At 45.9% G+C, this 14,943-nt stretch overlaps 1 protein-coding gene across 1 annotated transcript in view; it reads left to right on the top strand.

Annotated features, from left to right (window-relative positions):
- EP300 (E1A binding protein p300) overlaps nucleotides 1-9,274 on the top strand; it is a 61,441-nt gene extending 52,167 nt beyond the window's left edge. Inside the window, exons 27-31 of the mRNA XM_050323834.1 lie at nucleotides 780-945; nucleotides 1,588-1,752; nucleotides 3,755-3,916; nucleotides 4,329-4,610; nucleotides 5,870-9,274. Coding sequence (XP_050179791.1) covers nucleotides 780-945; nucleotides 1,588-1,752; nucleotides 3,755-3,916; nucleotides 4,329-4,610; nucleotides 5,870-8,095 — 3,001 coding nt within the window. The 3' untranslated portion in view covers nucleotides 8,096-9,274. The remainder of the gene's footprint in view (nucleotides 1-779; nucleotides 946-1,587; nucleotides 1,753-3,754; nucleotides 3,917-4,328; nucleotides 4,611-5,869) is intronic.
- The last annotated feature ends 5,669 nt before the right edge of the window (nucleotides 9,275-14,943 follow it).

Genomic DNA, 14,943 nt, shown 5'->3' with positions numbered 1-14,943 from the left:
CAACTGGCTGCAGTTCCCAGGGTTGGGATAGGGTTCTGCAGAGCTGTTTCTCAGCATGGCAAGGATGGTTATTTTTCTCTTAACTTGAGAGCTGATTATTCCTCCTACTGGAATTCTTTTCCAAAACTAATAGGGAAGAACTGAGGATGAAGAAGTGATCTTTGGAGTTATATTCCCTGCAGCTGCAACTATTTGCCTGCCATCTATCTTGATAGTATTCTAGAATGTGCACCCAATAGCATGGGTTGACAGGGACTGTTTATTCCCAGATATAAGGGTGAAACTAATTTGTAAAACTGATTCTCAAAGTTAAAAACCAGAGAGTTTCCGATAGAAAAGTGGAAATTCTGTGTTTAAGTAAATCTGTTCTTAAAATGTTGCTAGATGATGAATTACTGCACTGTCTTAAGCTTTTATACTGAAGTTCAGTCTCCAGCTTTCTCCCATTAGTTAATTGGGAGATGGCAATTGCAGGTCCATATCAGGCTTTGATTTTTATCTAGTCTGAAAAATGTGCAGACTTTACATATAGACTACTACATATATAGCTCTGAACTTAAAAAAATGAGTGAAAAGACAAAAATGTTATTGCCTAAACGCGGCCGGAAGGAACACTGGAATTAAAACGAACGAACGCTGGAATTAAAATACAGAGCGCTGTAATTACTGTCCGTCTGGGAACTGCGGCCAACTCGGTGGTGACGCCACCTGGTGGCGGAGAGGAGAGCACGCGGGTGTCGTCAGAGCCCACATGTCCCGTTTTTGTCTAACCACGCCAGGTATACTACTGGACACATCTGGGCGTGCCCACCCAGCGAAGGAGATGACTACATCTTCCACTGCCATCCTCCGGACCAAAAGATACCCAAACCCAAACGACTGCAAGAGTGGTACAAAAAGATGCTGGACAAGTCTGTGTCGGAGCGCATTGTCCACGATTACAAGGTGTGTTAAGTGTAGGCTGGGGGGCATTGAGCACCCTTGTCTTGCCTTTCTTCCTCGGCTTATTGTGCCTGATACTTGGCATTTACTACATTAGTTTTAAGTGAATTGAGCACTAAAAGTTTGGAGTTAAAACATATCCTCTTCAAAGCATTTAGCTTCTGATGTTGTTCTAGCAAGACTTCTGAAATGATTCCTTAGAACAAACTAAATTCTTGAGGAATACTATAAAAGACAGCAAAAGAAAATACATGATATCTTAAATCTTCTTGTGTTAGATAAAATTGGAAGGTTAGGATGTCCATGCAGTTAGGTGTATGTTAAATCTTTGGAATTATCAGTACTCCAGCTGTTGTCGAGATTATAGTGATTATATTGTCCCATTTGGTAAGTATGCATATTGAAATCCAGCACGTGGTAATGTTTTCTTCCTTCCAAGTGGGAATATTTGAAATGTATTTGACGAACTATAACTGATGCAGTGTTAAATCTGCACTTAGAATATGCTTTCATAAAATATATTGAAATATTAAGCTCTCCTTTGTTTGGTCTACTGATGCCTTTTTTTGTCACTTATTGGGAACTTTGCCTATGGTTATGTGACTTGTAATAGTGGTAACCAGTAGTGGGTTTGCTCTCTTTCAGGATATATTTAAGCAGGCAACAGAAGATCGTCTAACAAGTGCAAAGGAGTTACCTTACTTTGAAGGGGACTTCTGGCCTAATGTTCTAGAGGAGAGCATTAAGGAACTAGAGCAAGAGGAAGAAGAACGGAAGAGAGAAGAAAACACTAGTAATGAAAGCACAGATGTAAGAATGCTTCTGCTATTTCATGATCTAATGTAAAAGTTGGGATTATAAGTGGCTAATAATAAAAAAGGAGGGGGCCAAGGCTGGTTAACTGGCCTTTTCACCTTTCACTGTAAGATGAATTTCAATTTTACAGTTTATAAATTAGAGCTATTTAAATACCACTAAGCTACATTTCAATGAACAGCAGCTGTTCATATGGCTATAAACCTATCTAATTACTAAAGGCAATTAGGTTGAAACAGCTGCTAGTTGAATATTTTTCTGCTTAAATCCAATTGTTATCCATGTTCATGTTGCCACCTCGGCCTGACTTGGAAATGTTCTTCCTTAAGCTTTAGCTTTTGAATAGTGGCTAACTCTTTTCTTCTAACTTACATGTTCTAACACCAATCTCAGCAGATGGTCTGAGAAGGTAGCGGAGTGCTGTGAGTTAGTACTTGACTCTCAATAGGTTCATCTACTAGCTTTAAGGCACTGAGGATCTGAAGCACAAATTACTGCTAAACTGTTGTTGGGCTGCTTTAAACTAGAGAAACTTCTTGCTGGTGTCTTGTGTAGGGGTTTTTTTGAGAATGTGCAACTGTGTTTTCACATTCCACAAAAAAAAAAGGTATGCCTCTTAATTCAGCAATAAATTTGAAAGTGGACAGATGCAGAATTTATGCATCCGCCTATCCTTGGATCTTCTAAGCTTTTATGGAAGAGGTGGTAAAGCTAGGATAAGGTTAGTACTTTGTCTCACACAGTAGTACTTGTTAGTTAACTCTGTTTAAACACTGCTGCTTCATCACTTTTATCAGATACTAGATTTTTGTTGGGGCTTAGAATTTTTTTGCTAAAAGACCTTTGGATCAAAAAAGTTAGGTTTAATGTTACAATTAGAAACTGTGCTTCTCCTGTGCAGCTCTTTGCAATGCCTTCTTTCAAGGACTTAGTTCAATATAAGTGCAAGAGTATCATGGCAATTAGGCAACTGGATATCAAATTTGCATTAATTAACATCTGTCTTAGGAAGGTAGTGATTGTTTTCCATGTGGTATAGCTACAAGTTCCCATCTCTGTGTGAGATTGGTCAACATTCAGTCGAGCCTTCACAACAGTTTGGCCCCAAAATCCTGAGGTGGAGCAAGCCTGCAGAGCATTACTATTTAGCCTTTGTTATTAAAAGTAGTTTTAACTTTTCATTGACCCTATGTTTTACCTCTTGAAAATGAGGGAATAATAGATTGTACTGTCAAATGAAGTGATAGTCATTCATGGTCACTGGGAATTTCCATTCTGGCAGTTATTTTAAGCGTAGGAAAAATGATTGTTTGGATAAGAATTGCTTTGATCCTTGATCATCATATGCTGTCACGTTTTGGGGGGCTCTCTGAGCAGTCCAGTGAGCAGTCCAATGCTCATTGCTAACTGAATGTAGTTGAAATTAAGCTGACCTGTTCTGTTGAATGTTGCAGGATGTGACAGGAGGAAGGTGAAGGCTAGAAATAGCACTGCTAATGCCTTTTGGACTCAGAACAACAGCTTCATATCAAAATCAGTTTAATGCAGTCTATTAAAAATAAATCTCTTGGAAAGCTGTAGCAAACTAAATTTACGTGGTTTAAGTCTTTTACTTCTAGTTTGTCTGGTATCAGTTGTACTTTTCATTTATTTTTACTTTTGAATTACATTGACAATTCATCTGCTGAACCCCTTTGTGATTGTCCAAGAGATTCTTCAGTGTGCAGCTGTATCAGACAAGTTTTATTAAATAATGTTTCCCTTGCACCTCCTGAGCATTTATGCTTTAACTATTTTTAGATGTGTGTCTTGCTGATCTTGATATCTTTTGGAGTCATTCTAATGGAATTAATTTAATGTTTCCGGGGACCCTGATAAGTGTCTTCAGAGTAAATGATTGTGAAGTGTTTTGTCCTGCAGTTACAGAATATTTGAAAGTAATAGAATGCTAAGTGTTACTGGGATACCTGACATGAAATGTCTTTAAAATTACTAGGTGAGCAAGGGAGACAGCAAAAATGCCAAAAAGAAGAACAATAAGAAGACAAGTAAGAACAAGAGCAGCTTGAGTCGTGGCAATAAGAAAAAGCCTGGCATGCCCAATGTGTCCAATGACCTCTCCCAAAAGTTGTATGCCACTATGGAGAAGCACAAGGAGGTAAGAGTTGATTGAATGAGAAATATGTATTTTACTTCAATAAAGAGGTGTACAAAGCTTTGATACTTCAGAGTCATGCCCTGTAAATTATACAGGTTTGGCTGGAGAGTTGAGAGGCACACCAGACAGACAAGTGCCAGTAAGTCTGGGCGCTCTTTGCTGCGAGGGCAGTGGGGATAAATGCAACTGTACTGGTGCAGAACTTCCTAACAGTCTAGATTGTCACAACAGTTTCACTGTTCAGTTCAGTGTCCCTTACCTAATGCTTCAGAAGAAGGTGAAACCTGCAGGGCACCCAGAGGTGTGAGATTTCCAGGTCCTTACCAAGCACACCATCTGGTGGCACGTCATTCAAGTGTTAGTTGTCCCTGGAACTGTACTCTCTGTGTAATGAAGTTGTTTTATTTTTCAGGTCTTCTTTGTCATCCGCCTCATTGCTGGCCCTGCAGCCAACTCCCTGCCCCCCATCATTGAGCCTGACCCACTCATCCCGTGTGACCTGATGGATGGGCGTGATGCTTTCCTCACTCTTGCTAGAGACAAGCACCTGGAGTTCTCCTCACTACGAAGGGCCCAGTGGTCAACCATGTGCATGCTGGTGGAACTGCATACCCAGAGCCAAGACCGCTTTGTTTACACCTGCAATGAGTGCAAGCATCATGTGGAGACCAGATGGCACTGCACTGTCTGTGAGGTATGTTTGGTGAAGTCTTCCCTGCGTCTGTCCCTGTATCTCTGTGCTCAAAGTGCTTTTTACCTGAACTGATTTCTCATTGTTAACTGATGAAAAAAGATCTGTACAGTTCTTCCACTGGCAGTTCAGAAAGAAACGAGAGAAAACATCTTCCAGAACAGGGTGTTCTACTAATCTGCTTCTTGGAGTGATTCTTGTCTTCTGCTTCCAATCTGTGGAGAGCTGAAGCAGAATTGTGTTTTCTGTAGTTCACTTAAGGTGCCGCTGCTGTTTAAGCAGTTGGGAACTGTGGCAGTTACTTGAGCTGTAATGGTAGGATGAGCTGATTTTTCTGAAGAGCAGTGCATACTTTCTTCTTGCAGAGTCAGAAGTGTTGGGCTGCACTATTTGTGTAAATGGGGCTGGTTTTCTGGGTTTTGCTATGCTACAAGTCAGATCCCAGTACTTGGGTAACTCCTTCACTACTCCAGACCACTGCACTTGATCTTCATTGCTGTGCCCTCCAGGAGCTGGACTGTCGTTGAATCTAGCTTGAAACTTAGGGGTTTTGCCTGCAGGAAGGGAATAGCTGTCTCAGATTTGGTTCTGAAAAGCTGTGATTTAAAATTTGATGATTCCATTTGCTTTGGGTAAAATATATGTATGGTTTTATGTTCTATTACATACCAAAAAATGAATTCTAAATTAATGACTCCTGAGAACTTGGGTCTTTTCCTTAAAGATCAATTGCTGAGCCCAAACTCATGTGCTGTTGCTTTCACAGAAGGTAAATGCTGTTCTGTTCCCTCTCAGCACACACTGTTGTTTAACTCAAATCTTCTAACTAAAAATGCAGCTTTCATTCTCCTTCTTGGAAAACTGGTACATCTTCTGCCACTCTTGCCCTCTTCTGTTGAAGCAGGAGCAGATGGGCAGCTATTTGTTCTTTGCCTCTTTCTTTTCCTTTCCTATTGGGAAAGGAGGTTTTCTGGCCCAGCTGAATAATGTGTGATTTATTAGCTCAGAGTGAACTTGTCTTTCAAGGTGTATGTATTTGTGTAACTTTCAGATGCCTGTACGCCCACACACTTTCCCTGGCTATAATTTGGATTTATTCCTTCTCTAGTACCTCAATAGTGCATGAAAGATTGAATTTTTCCCTAGAGCAACAATTTGCCTGGAACAGACTGGGAGTAATTTGTTGAAGTGGCATGACATCGTTTATTTCTTTATTGTATGGAGTCTCAGGAACACTAACTCTTCCTTTGTTGTCTTTCCAGGATTATGACCTGTGCATCACCTGCTATAACACTAAAAACCATGACCACAAGATGGAGAAATTAGGCCTCGGTCTAGATGATGAGAGCAACAACCAGCAGACTGCCACCACCCAGAGCCCTGGTGATTCCCGCCGCCTGAGCATTCAGCGCTGTATCCAGTCTCTGGTCCACGCCTGCCAGTGTCGGAATGCCAACTGCTCACTGCCATCCTGTCAGAAGATGAAACGGGTCGTCCAACACACCAAAGGCTGCAAACGCAAGACCAACGGAGGGTGCCCCATCTGCAAGCAACTCATCGCTCTCTGCTGCTACCACGCAAAGCACTGCCAGGAGAACAAGTGCCCCGTGCCCTTCTGCCTCAACATCAAACACAAGCTCCGTCAGCAACAGCTTCAGCACCGCCTGCAACAGGCGCAGATGCTCCGAAGGAGGATGGCGAGCATGCAGCGCACCGGTGTGGCAGGCCAGCAGCAGGGATTGCCCTCGCCCACGCCAGCCACCCCAACAACTCCAACGGGCCAGCAGCCCCCAACGCCACAGACCCCGCAGCCCCAGCCTCCGCCCCAGCCCGTGTCGCAGCCTCAGCCTGCGCCTCCCAACAGCATGCCACCCTACACCATGCCAAGAACTCAGCCCCCCAGCGCTGTGTCCCAGGGCAAGGCAGGTGGCCAGGTGACGCCTCCAACTCCACCCCAGCCACCACAACCACCAGTTCAGGGCCCTCCTCCGGCAGCAGTGGAAATGGCCATGCAAATCCAGCGGGCAGCGGAGACCCAGCGCCAGATGGCACAGGTTCAGATCTTCCAAAGGCCAATTCAGCACCAGATGCCCCAGATGCCACCTATGGGAATGAACCCTCCGCAGATAGGCAGAGGTCCTGGTGGTCATATAGATCAAGGAATGGGGCCAGCGGGAATTCAGCAGCAGCCGCCATGGGTGCAGGGGGCCTTGCCCCAAGCTCAGCTGCAGCCGGGAATGCAGAGGCCATCCATGATGTCAGTAACCCAGCCGGGTCAGCCGATGAATATGGCCCCTCAGCCAGGGATGGGTCAGGTACCTGGCACCGCTCAGCCCAAACAACCACCTCTGCCCCAGGCGGCCTTACAAAACCTACTGCGGACTCTCAGGTCTCCCAGCTCACCCATGCAGCAGCAGCAGGTGCTTAACATCCTTCACTCCAACCCTCAGCTGCTGGCTGCTTTCATCAAGCAGCGGGCCGCCAAGTACGCGGGGTCCCAGAACCCGCAGGGCATGGCGGGTCAGCCTGGCATCCCGCAGGGGCAGCCGGGCCTGCAGCCACAGCAGGCCATGCAAGGGCAGCAGGGAGGGGTGCACCCCAACCCAGCCATGCAGAACATGAACCCCATGCAAGCGGGAGTGCAGAGGCCCAGCATGCCCCAGCAGCAGCCGCAGCAGCAGCCACAGCAGGCCATGGCTGGGATGAATCCTCAGGCGCAGCAGATGAATATGAATCACTCGGGAATGGCTCCCCAGTTCCGAGACCTCCTGATGAGACGGCACCAGATGATGGAGCAGCAGCGCCACCAGCAACAGCAGCAGCAGGGAGCAGGACCGGGGCTGGGGCCGGGCATGGCCAACCACAGCCAGTTTCAGCAGCCCCAGGGCGTCGGATATCCCCAACAGCAGCAGCAGCGAATGCAGCATCACATGCAGCAGATGCAGCAAGGAAACATGGGACAAATAAGCCAACTTCCACAGTCCATGAGTGCAGAGACGGGAGCCAGCTTGCAGCAGGCTTTCCAGCAGAGGCTACTTCAGCAGCAGATGGGGTCCCCAGCTCAGCCCAATCCTATGAGCCCCCAGCAGCACATGCTCCCCAACCAGGCCCAGTCCCCGCACCTCCAGGGCCAACAGCTCCCTTCATCGCTCACCAATCAAGTGCGTTCTCCGCAGCCTGTTCCCTCACCGCGGCCCCAGTCCCAACCCCCTCATTCCAGCCCATCCCCTCGGATGCAGCCTCAGCCTTCTCCACACCACGTCTCCCCGCAGACCAGCTCCCCACATCCAGGACTGGTAGCTGCCCAGGCTAACCCCATGGATCAAGGGCACTTTGCCAGCCCGGACCAGAGTGCAATGCTTTCCCAGCTTGCTAGCAATCCCGGCATGGCAGGCCTCCATGGTACAAGCGCCACGGAACTGGGGCTCAGCTCCGAGAACTCAGACTTGAATTCAAACCTTTCACAGAGTACACTAGACATACACTAGACACATTGTAGCATTTTGGGAGCAAAAAAAAAAAATTAAAAAAAAAAAAGAAGAAAATAAAAAAACTTATTTTCTCAAGACTTTTTGTACTGAAGACAAATTTTTTTGAATCTTTCTTAGCTAAAACAACATTTTTCCCTGGAACACATCTGAACTCTGCAGCGGTAGTTTGTGGTTTTAAAAGCAAACCTACAACGAACCTGAGGGACAGTAGAGTACAAAGAATATATTTTTGTTATGGCTGGAATCATAACCAGTCCTTTTTCTTGGTTTTTTTTTTCCTCGTGTGTGTTGGGGAGGTTGGGGGAGGAGGATGATCTTTTGGTTGTTCACCAAAGGATGCCCTGCTCGTGCCTCCAATAGGTTTTATTTTTTTTTAAATTAATGAAAATATGTAATATTGATAGTTATTATTTACTGAGGCAGATGGTAAACATTTTCCCTATTCTGGTTTTTCTTCATGTCACTGCAAAAAGATCACCACAAAAACAGAACAACAGAAAACACACAGGAGAACCTTTTCCTAAAACCGGAGGACAAAAGGGGTTAATGTTGCTTTAAAAAAAACATTACATATATAAATATATATATATAAAAATAAATACCAATCTTTTCCTCTTTGGTTGGAAATATGTCAATTCTTTGAAAAAATGTAAAAATATTAAATAACTCAGTCCCCTACTGAAGTCTACTTTTGTCCTCCAAGAATTTTCTATACAAGAGTCTGAGCTTAAAAAAACTTCAAGTATTAAAGTAATTTGTACATGTAGAGAGAAGACAACATTTTTGCAAATACACAGGGGCAGCTGCCAAATGGATGTAGTATATATATTGTGGTTTCTGTTTTCTTGAAAGAATTTTTTTGTTATTTTTACATCTAACAAAGGAAAAAAAAACATAAAAAAGAGGGTAAGAAACAATTCCATCGGGATAATTTCAACCTGAGAAAAAGTCCCTGGGGTTTCTTCTTTATGCTTGCTTTCTCTCTCCCATGCCCCTTTCCCACCCTCTTCCACTTTCTGTAAAACTTGAAAATAGAAAGCAAAAAAAAACCCTCAAATGTTGTAAATCATGCAATTAAAGTTGGTTACTTATAAATAAGAACTTTCGATCACTGTATAGACTGTTAAAAATTGATTTCTTATTACCTATTGTTAAATAAACTGTGTGAGACAGACAGTCTGTTTTTAATGTTTCCCTTCTCTCCCACATGTGTTGCTTGTTCTTAAAATGGTGGGGGTAGCGGAATATGTGCTACTTCAAATGTTCGCTATTTAGAAGTCGGAGAGCTATTTAATGTATATGACTGTTTTAAAATGCAAATCTCTAATAAGGGATGTGGAGTAATAATTAGTCTTCTAAGCGGACTCTTTTGGTACAACTCTGCATTCGCGTTGTTCCCGGTATGTATCTTACCAAAGAAACGAGGTCTGACCTCGACAGTTGTGCCAGTCAGCTGTACCCCACCCTGCTCGCTCAGCTTGGGAGCGGCTGATCTTCAAAGGACCTATTTTGCATTTTGAAATGAGAACTATTGTTTGGATATGTGACATTAAAAGATCCTATTTCACTTGGAATACATTGTGCGCCTTTTGGCACCGAAGTGGTGAGCACGAGGTAACCCTGCGTGCACGTCCTGCAGGCGCTGCACCGACAGGGCGTGGGGGTGCCCTGGCACCCCGTGTCGGATCTGGTGACCTGCCAGGTGCAGGGGGATTTCCTCAGCAGGAATGCCGTAGCAGTGGAGCATGTGCGTAGTAAACCCAGTTGTGTGCTGCCCGTAGCTGCGTGCACGGGGAGTTAAACCTGTTGTGCCGTGTGTTGTGTGCTGGTCATCTTGTAGAAGAGGGATGGATGGGAATCTCAGCCAAGTGCCAAACAAAAAAAATGGTGTGTTACAATGTGAATGGATGTTAGAGGCACTTCAGAAACAGGGGAGTAAAATGCTTGATTTGTGGATATAAAGTGCTTGATTTGTGAATATAAACAGAAGTAGGGCAATGAATTCTTGTATGTAAAAAAAGGCTTTTGGTAGCAAGCCTTCAGCAAGCTAGTGGAAAGTTTCTGTGAGGCTTAAGGGAAGCAGCCCTTCTCCTTTGGTATTCTCCTTTGGATAATCCTCATACGACTCACTCCTGCGTGGCACAGACCAGCTCTGTACCAAAGCCACCAAGGCAGCAGTCTGGGATGGTTTATATGTGTGTGCTCCCCAGTAAGCTTTCCTCTTCCTTTCCCTCCCCATCAAAGCCTAGATTTACTTTCAGCCTGGGGAGGCTTCTCAGGATGGGGCATCAATAAAATTCCTTCTGAGACCACATACTGGCTAGCAAAGTGAAAGTGTGCCCGGCTTTCTGACTTGCCAAAGGCTTGACTTGAAAGCTTTTAGTGCAAACAGCTTTCATTTGTGCTGCTGAGTTAGCACACAAAAAGTGGTTAGAATTTGTCCCAACTGGCATCAAAGCATTTGAAGTGGGGAAGCCTCAAGACCTTGAATAACAAGCTGTAGATCTTCCAACTTCCAAGGATGCCATGAGGCATTTTATGTGACAGCACAGCTGCTCTGTCCCTCTTTGTAGGTGCTGACTCTGAGCCAGATTCAGTTTGTCGAAGTGGTCTGGATGATCAATGGTCTTGAATTTGTAGGGCACATCTTTCCTCTACATCTCTCCACTTCTGCTTTCCATGATGCTGCTGGAGAACCAGAATCCCCCATTTGAGGAAATACTATGGCTGACCTAAGTAGTGGTAGGATTTCAGGAAGACAACAAAATTAGGGGGTCATCTGTACCTCTTTTGCCATTCAGTTGCATCCAAGTTAGAGTGGGTTGTTTCACTCCCACTTATTTGTTGGACTCTTGGACTGACAGAAAGAACTCACACTCAAAGTTCTAGCAATCTAGTCAGATGCTTACTGTCCAGGTACAATGGTGCTAATACTTCTAGTCAAATAATATGCAGCTCAGTGACATAAATTTTCCAATGCCCGCCCCTTCCAGGGCACTGCTTTTGCAGTGAGTCAGTTAAGAGGGGGAGTGTAATGTTTGTGGTTTATCCCTCAGTCTTGGGGACATCCATAGGTAAAAAAAAATATACCTTGCTCTTTCCTGGTCCCTTGTTTCTCAATTATGTCCAAATTTACTGTTTATGGAGTGGTTTACATATGTTGTTGCATCGTTGTTCTTTGTTGCTCCTAAAACTCCAGTGACTTGGCCACTGGTGAAATTGCTCATAGCCTGGGTCTGCATTATCGTCCTGACTGTGTCTACACTGATGCATTTATTGATGGATGTATTTATTTTTTAATTCTGTCATTGTGGATGATACACTGTTCTACACAGAGCCACTTGTTGTTACAGAAGGACAGAATGGCTGAGGTGGACAGGCACCTCTGGAGATCATCTATCTAGTCCACCTCCCTGCTCAAAGCAGGGTCACCTAAAGCAGATTGCAACACCACCACCACCACCCCCCCTGCAAGGTGTCTGGGCTCACTTTACTGTGTCCATGTCTCTCTTGTACTGGGGAGCCCAAACATGAATGCAGCATTTCAGATGTGTCCCATGGGTGCTGAGGGGAAGGATCACCTTCCTCCACCTGCTGGCAATATGCTTCCTAACACAGCTGAGGAGGCTTTTGGCTGCCTCTGTCGCAAAGGGCACCTTGTTGGATACTGTTCCACCAGGACCCTCCAGTCCTGTCCTGCCAAACTTGTGCTGATGCATATGGCATTGTTCCTCCCAGGTGAAAGACTGAAAGACTACGTTTCCCTTTGTTGAATTTCCTGTCAAGCCATTCTTTTAGCCTGTTGAGGTCCCTCTGGATGGCAGCACAACCCTTTGGCATATCAACCACTGCTCCCAGTATTATACAGCTGTTAACTTCCCAAGAATGCGTTTGGCCCCATCATTGCGGCCACTAATAAAGATGATGTGAAAAGGGACTGTCTCCAGTACCCGCCCCTGGGGTACGTCACTAGTAACTTGCCTCCACTGAACTTTGTGCCAGTGATCCCAATCTTTCAGTCCATTTTATCCATGTTTATGTAGCCCATACTTCCTCACTTTGTGAGGCAGCTGTTAAGAGATGGTGTCAAAAAGCCTTAAGGAAGTTCAAGATAATCAACATTTGCTGCTATCCTCACATTCACCAAACCATCCCACAAGGCTGTCAGGTTGCTTAAGCTTGATTTCCCCTTCATAAATCTGTGACATCTGCTGCACAACCAGTTGTTGATCCATAGGCTGCATTTCTTTCCCTTCAGGTGCTTCCCCCACTCAGGTCCCAAACTCACGGCCATTGTATCCAGAGCCATGAAGTCACACTTGCTATGCCCAGAGTCTCCCCTGGCAGGATCATTGATGTCCACATGGAAGAGCAGCAGCTGCAGGAAAAAGAGTGTGAAGGCTGGACAAGCCTTGGCAGGCTCTCCATACCATCCCAGATGGGAGAACCCAGCAAGCACCACATCTCCTTTGTCAGGCTGGCAGATGGTGGCCTCCATGCCCTGCAGGAGGGGGTCTCACTGCCAGCACCCAGCGCTTCCACTGGTGCTGCTGCATGGCTAAGGCAGGTCAGATGTTTCTCTGGAAAGCTCCTTGCTGTTTCACTTCAGTTGTTTCACTGGAAACTCCAAGCTCTCAGCCTCCCATGTGCTCAGAGGGTACTGAATTAATGCTGTTCTTGTCCTGTATGTGTGCAGGTGGAATAGGAAACATCCTCCTGGTGCCACAAGTCACAAGCTTCCAGCCTTCATCATTGATTCCCAATCCAGTGAGCACAGACTCTGCCTTCAGTACACATGGGGCATTCAGGCTCTTGAGACTGCAGAGTCTCCAAGAAGATCCTGTTCTGCCCCAGCCTCAGCCAAAGCAAGAAGCCTCCAACGCTCCCTGCAGCACGAGACTTGCAGAGCCATATCCTCCCACACAAGAGCTCAGCCTGGGTAGAGGCTCTGTCACTACAAGGAAAGCTGTTCCAGAGTCTGTGGGATCCCATGCCCTGTGGCACACCACGACTCCCTGGCCCCCTCTGTGCACACCCACCGTGCAACCTCCTGTCTGTTCCTGCTCTCCGGGAGCTGTGCTCCAGGCCCAGCACTTACACGGGATTCTCCCTAGCACCTGCTATCTATCATTTACAATAACACGTACACAGCAAGTGCCACACCAGATAATTGCACAAAACCCAAGACAGTGCTGGTTAACAGTCTCCTGGTCATCAGACAACTGCTGTAAGAGTGAAACAATCTACAACAAAGCTCCTGGAAGGCTGAGACAAGTCCAGGCAAAGCTCATTTAGTGCAGAGCTTGTGTCCTCTTACAAGCAGTGGCAGCACCACAACAAGGCTGAATTAGATGATGTGGCAGTGACAGCCATTCCAGCTTCTGTTTCATTTTCCAGAGTCTCCTCCAGTGACTGATATACACTTAGTTTCTCTGCAAGAAACTCCACCTCCTGTTTCCAAGATGGTCTTTTTACACACACCGTGTCCTTGATCACGCTGCTCCCATTTCCAGCCAAATTAAAGGGCTCCGGCCCGGCCCCTCTGCACAATCTGGAGCAGGTCCTGTATTGAAAGACAGCAGCAGTCAGAAGAGTCTCCTCCCAATGACCAGTTCTGCCTAAGTGTGTGACGAGGCTTCCTACCCAAAACATGAGCTTTTCTTTGAAGAGCAGCCATGTGGTGCCCTGGCTGGGGAATGTTTGTTTTTATAAAGCCTTTCAGCAGCTGCCTTGTACAACACCACCCTGTCAGCTTGCACAAGGAGTCATTTCCTACCTCAGCTTGTCAAAGCAGATTATGTGCCGTAGATCCCGGCCTGAGACCGAGCCTAGCCCAGCCCCTGAAAGTGAGAGAGCACAACAGGCTCCATCCACGGGGCTGCAGCAGCCTCTGTGCCTGCATCATGGCTGGAAAGGCGCCGAGCTGCTCCGTCAGCCCTGCAGGCGTGGTGTGTGCATTGGCATCTGCCTGCCCGACTGTGATCTGGCGTTTTGTTTAGAAATGTTGTCAGGATTTGCTGGACTTGCCTCACTTGTGCTCCCTTAGAACAGGGTCTTGGTTATAACTCCCCAGCAGGGATCCTGTGAGCTTGAAAGGGAAGCCTGTTCTGTGACTGGTGCTGTGGGTAGCCATGAGCAATCAGCCAGGGCTCCAGTCTATTCTGCCTGTTGTAGGGAGTGTGGTGGATTTGGGGAGGGTGGAGAAATTACCCTTGGCACCATCTCCCACAGCCATCTTTGAAGCCCTTCTTGCTCCTGGTGAAGTTGGCATGGCTCAGGTTGTTGTTATCCCCAGGTGTGCTGGGTGGTGACAGGCTCTGGCATATCTTGGGAGCACAGAGCTGTGTGGGATGCAACCACAAGATCTGTTACTGGGTGTTTTGCTCCTCTCCATGCCCCAGCAGTCCCCAGGGAAATGGCAGGAATTGGAAGGCAGTGACAGTGGCATTTTCAGAAGAAAGCTCTTTGCCATCCCTGCTCCTCTGGCTGAAAGTGCAGAGCTTCTGCTGGCCTGGAAAAGCGAGGAATCTTTCTCTCCCACTGCGTCTTGGACTCGTTCTGTGGTTTCACCCGACAGCAGCCTTTTTGTACTGATCTTTCTAAAATTTTTATTGCAGATGGCAACAAAACAGGGACCGAGCCCAGCGCAGTAATGGGGAAGGAGATGATAGGAAAAGTGAAGTCTAATCTAAGTTTTGGGGTTTAGTTTCTTGAGATTGTTGGTGGTGTTCTCTCCCTAAAGAAAGGAACTGTCTTTGCAAAGATATTACAATTCATGTTACATAAGAGATTTTATTATTTAAGAGAATAAGTATTCCTGAATCAAACTGAATTTGATTCCCATT

The sequence above is a fragment of the Myiozetetes cayanensis genome, unplaced genomic scaffold, assembly GCF_022539395.1.
Source record: "Myiozetetes cayanensis isolate MyiCay16 unplaced genomic scaffold, myiCay2020 scf3, whole genome shotgun sequence".
Classification (NCBI taxonomy): Eukaryota; Metazoa; Chordata; class Aves; order Passeriformes; family Tyrannidae; genus Myiozetetes; species Myiozetetes cayanensis.
Note: the sequence above shows the minus strand (reverse complement) of the source record. Positions and strands in the feature narration are given on the sequence as shown.